The sequence below is a fragment of the Athene noctua genome, chromosome 26 (assembly GCF_965140245.1).
Source record: "Athene noctua chromosome 26, bAthNoc1.hap1.1, whole genome shotgun sequence".
Taxonomy (NCBI): domain Eukaryota; kingdom Metazoa; phylum Chordata; class Aves; order Strigiformes; family Strigidae; genus Athene; species Athene noctua.
Genome location: NC_134062.1, coordinates 8,052,819 through 8,056,552, shown reverse-complemented (window position 1 = coordinate 8,056,552; position 3,734 = coordinate 8,052,819). Strand labels below are relative to the sequence as shown.

General features: G+C 55.7%; 1 protein-coding gene across 1 annotated transcript; it reads left to right on the top strand.

The window, feature by feature from the left end:
- Positions 1-855: 855 nt before the first annotated feature.
- On the top strand, positions 856-3,734 carry TMEM218 (transmembrane protein 218). Its single transcript, XM_074927488.1, has 3 exons — positions 856-977; positions 1,054-1,156; positions 3,176-3,734. Exons 1-3 carry the CDS (start codon positions 868-870, stop codon positions 3,308-3,310), a joined length of 348 nt encoding a protein of 115 aa, XP_074783589.1. The 5' UTR covers positions 856-867; the 3' UTR covers positions 3,311-3,734.

Sequence of the window (3,734 nt, the reverse complement as noted above, 5' to 3'; positions counted from 1 at the left end):
AGCCCTGAGCACTGGAATAAAGTCACCCATCAAACCAACACTGGTCAGATTCTGATGGGCAAGATGCAATGGGGAGAAAACAGGATTTAAAAACAGGCAGAAAAATGGATTTTAAATGGTAATTCCTCTTGTCTTGGTATTAAAAGATGCTTGGTGCATTGACAAACGTCCTTCGCTCGGCTTGGAGGCCCTCGACCCCCGCTGTGGCTGTCCCACAGCAATGGAAAACCCTGTCGTATCCAGCCGTGTTTGCATTAGCCAAATCTGCCTGATTTTAGCCCTAAATATTTTGAGGGTGAGGACAGTTAAATTCAGGTTTTTGGAGCTGAGACTTTGCCCAACCTGAGATGCCCCCTGCAGCGGGGTGGGCAGGAGCTGGCTGGAGGCTGGGGCCGGTGGCACAGCCTACGCCACGGGCAACGCTGGGTTAAATCAGCACCGATCCGCCCGTAACGGGAGCAGGGCTGGGGGGAAATTCCCGTTCCACCGGCAGCGCCGCCCGGGACCGGGATGGGGGCTGCGGCTGCGGGAGGGGCAGAGGCTGGAGGAGGGTCCTGGGAGCTCCCTGACGCCGGGAGGGCCGGGATTGACGCTGGGAGAGCCGGAGCAGGGACAGGGACAGGGACAGGGACAGGGACCGGGACCGGGACCGGGACCGGGACTGGGACAGAGACAGGGACCGGCACCGGGACTCACGGAACCCGCTGGCGCGCCCCCGCCACCCGCGGCGCGGGAAAACCGAGGTCACGCCCCTCGTCCCGACTCCATCCAATAGGAAGCGTCGGTCGAGCGTCGGCGGTCGCTGATTGGCTTGGCCGCTGCGTCGCGTTGCCGGTTGCTAGGCGGAAGCGGCAGCGGCGGAGCGGCATGGCGGGCACGGTGCTGGGCGTGGGGCCGGGCGTGCTGGTGCTGCAGTCGCTGTGGGGCCTGGCGCTGGTGCTCTGCCTGGCGCTGTCCCGCACGGCCGGACGGGCCCGGTGAGCCGCGGGAAGGGGGAGGGTGCGATCAGGCCGGGCCCGGTGCTGAGGCCGCTCCGCCCGCCTCTCCCCGCAGGTTCGCCGTGGTGCTGGTGACGTTGGGAGCCGCCGTCCTCAGCGCCGCGCTGCTGCTCTTCCCCCGGGAGGACGAGCGCCCGGCCGTCGTCGTCGCCGATGAGGTGAGCCTGGCCAAGCGGGCCCGGGGGACGTTACCTCGGGGAAGGCCCCAGCTGCCCCCCCGGAGGCCCTGGGGATGGGCCTTTACCTCAGGGATGGCCCCAACTGCTGCCCCGGGGATGGGCATTTACCTCAGGAGTGGCCACCGAGGGCCGCCAAGAAGCCCCGGGGATGGGTCTTTACCTCAGGGCTGGCCCCAGCTGCATCCCTGAGGCCCGGGGATGGGCCTTTACCTCAGGGATGGCCCTGGGGTTGGGCCTTTACCTCAGGGTAGGCCTCAGGGGCCACCCAGAGGCCCCAAGGGCCCAAGGTTTGCCCCAAGGGCCCAAGGTTTGCCCCAAAGGCCGTCTTGACATCTCAGGAATGGGCATTTACCTCAGGGATGGGTCCCAAGGTCCACCATGAGGCCCCAGGGATGGGCCTTTACATCAGGGCTGGCCCCAGCAGCAGCCCTGAGGCCCTGGGGAGGGCCCTGGGGTACCTTTTTGGTCTCCTGCAGCTCCTTCCAAGTGCAGGCTCCCATCCGTGCAGGCTGTATTTCTCATGGAGCAGAGATCTATCAATTTCTTTAACAAAATCCTTTCCTCATGTGCCATTATATGTAGCCTGTGGCTACTATATGTAGCCCATTTTCCCATCCCCAGGCCCAAGGGGCTCTGTGTGGGAATCACACTTGTACCTTTATCCCTCCCAGCTCAGCCCTGAGCTCCAGCAGCTTCTGCCCAAGTTCTGCCATCCCCTTTAGCAGCTTGGTCCATGGCTCTCCGTGCTCCCACCTGCCTCCATCTTGCCAACACATCCCAGAGCACGTTGATAGCCACGTGGCAGATGGTTTTGATGATTTTTCCCTCTAGTTCTGCAGCCTTTCACTTTCCCCCAGCTCGGTTTTCTATTTTAAAGCCTGGTAAATGCTCTTTGGCTCTCTTGTAGGTTGTTACTGTGCTCAAGCCGTCAGTGTTTTTAGACAGCCCCTTGTCTGTGTGGTCAGGCACGAAGGATCTCCCCCAATTTTGGGTTGCATCAGGCTGCCTGCATGACTGCTGCCTGAGCTGCCATCTTGAGCTTTCCCAGAGCTCTTTGGGCTTTGAATACACAAAGTTTTGTGGCGTTTTAGGTGTCGTTTTCTCTGTTCTATTATTAATGCACATTAATTATTGCTCTTCTAGATCTTGATCTGTGTAAATCCCTGCTAAAAATACTTGTAAGTTTTTTTCTTTTCTCTGCCTTGCATGGGACTTGCTCCTGTAAAGGTTGGAAGCAAGATGAAGGGCAGCTGAGCGCGTGTTTGTGCCTGGGAGGCCAACAGAATTAAAAAGCTTTTTTTTTTTTTGGATCTTCAGTTGGACTGGACCTGCCCTGACTATCAATAATACATGACCTGGGCTTTCTGCACCGAAACTCTGCTAATTGGCTAATTAAAAAGTGAAACGTGCAGAAGGAGCCAACACTTTACTCACAAGAGACTCTTTCTGCAGCAGCACCAAGGCTGAGCGTGTGCTAATGCGATTTATAAAACTGAGCCGGGGGTGAGCAAAGCTCTAGGGTAGTCTCAGGAGCTGAGAAGATGATTTCATAACCAGCCTTCTTGCGGTTGGCTTTTCATTGTGCCTTGTCTTGCCACTGTATCTTCTTTTTTTTAATATTTTTTTTTCCTTTTTGCCCCCATTTCCCTTCTAAAAGGGAAGAACTGTATGCAGTTCCTTGCAGCACTAGGAGGTTTGTTGTCGGGGAGAGCAGCTGCAGGTTTTGACTCGTGTTTCTTCCCTGTGCTCGCTCCTTTCCTCCATGTTAGGTTTCCCATGAGTGGATTTTTTCAGAGAAAAGAGATTTTTCCCCGCTTTCCATGGAGAGCACCCATGTCAGGAATGAAAAGTGAGAGGAGAAATCTGGGAAAACCCCACAGGTTTTCTTCCTGGGGTGATCTTCTCTGACCATACCCTTTTCCAGGACGTGGCATGCTCCCTCCAGACTCCTGGAGCGGACCAAGGATGTAATATGGGGTTTTTTTCCATTCTCCACAGATCGTGGACACCTTTTTTATCGGCCGCTTCGTCCTCCTGGCCGTGATGAGCCTGGTCTTAGTTGGGTGCCTGTTCCTGCTCCTGATTTACCACCTCATGGAGCCGGTGTACGCCAAACCACTCCACAGCAGCTAGCGGCAGCTGGAGGCAGCAGTCCCCGTGAAGAGGAAATCCCAATTTCATGGCAGTAAACCAGGGAGGGAGACCAGGAGACTGTTCTGGAGGTGAACGTGTCGATTTTTCCGAGCTCAGAAAGAGCTGGCGAAGCAAGTGAAGTGTGTCACTTGCACCCAGCGCTGCGTCTTTCATCTTTAGAAGCAAAGTTTGGACAGAGCATGAGCGCCTTCCTCTCCAGGGGTGTTCAAGCCTCTGCAGACTGCAAAGGTGTTTTATCCTCTCTCTTCTTTTTTACAGGAGAACTGAAATCCAAGCGCTTTGTACTACGCTTGATTCAGTGAATTGAACTGAACCAAGGTGATTTGTTATTGTTATCCACAAGAGATGGTTTGTTACTGTTTCTTTTTCACCGTAGTTTAATAAAACTGTGAGAAACCCCTGA

What these genes read in the sequence shown, in the direction of transcription:
- TMEM218 (XM_074927488.1), top strand. Translation starts at nt 868, where the DNA reads ATGGCGGGCACGGTGCTGGGCGTGGGGCCGGGCGTGCTGGTGCTGCAG. An exon ending in CGCACGGCCGGACGGGCCCG is followed by an intron (nt 978 to 1,053) that starts GTGAGCCGCGGG and finishes CTCTCCCCGCAG; the next exon opens with GTTCGCCGTGGTGCTGGTGA. An exon ending in CCGTCGTCGTCGCCGATGAG is followed by an intron (nt 1,157 to 3,175) that starts GTGAGCCTGGCC and finishes CATTCTCCACAG; the next exon opens with ATCGTGGACACCTTTTTTAT.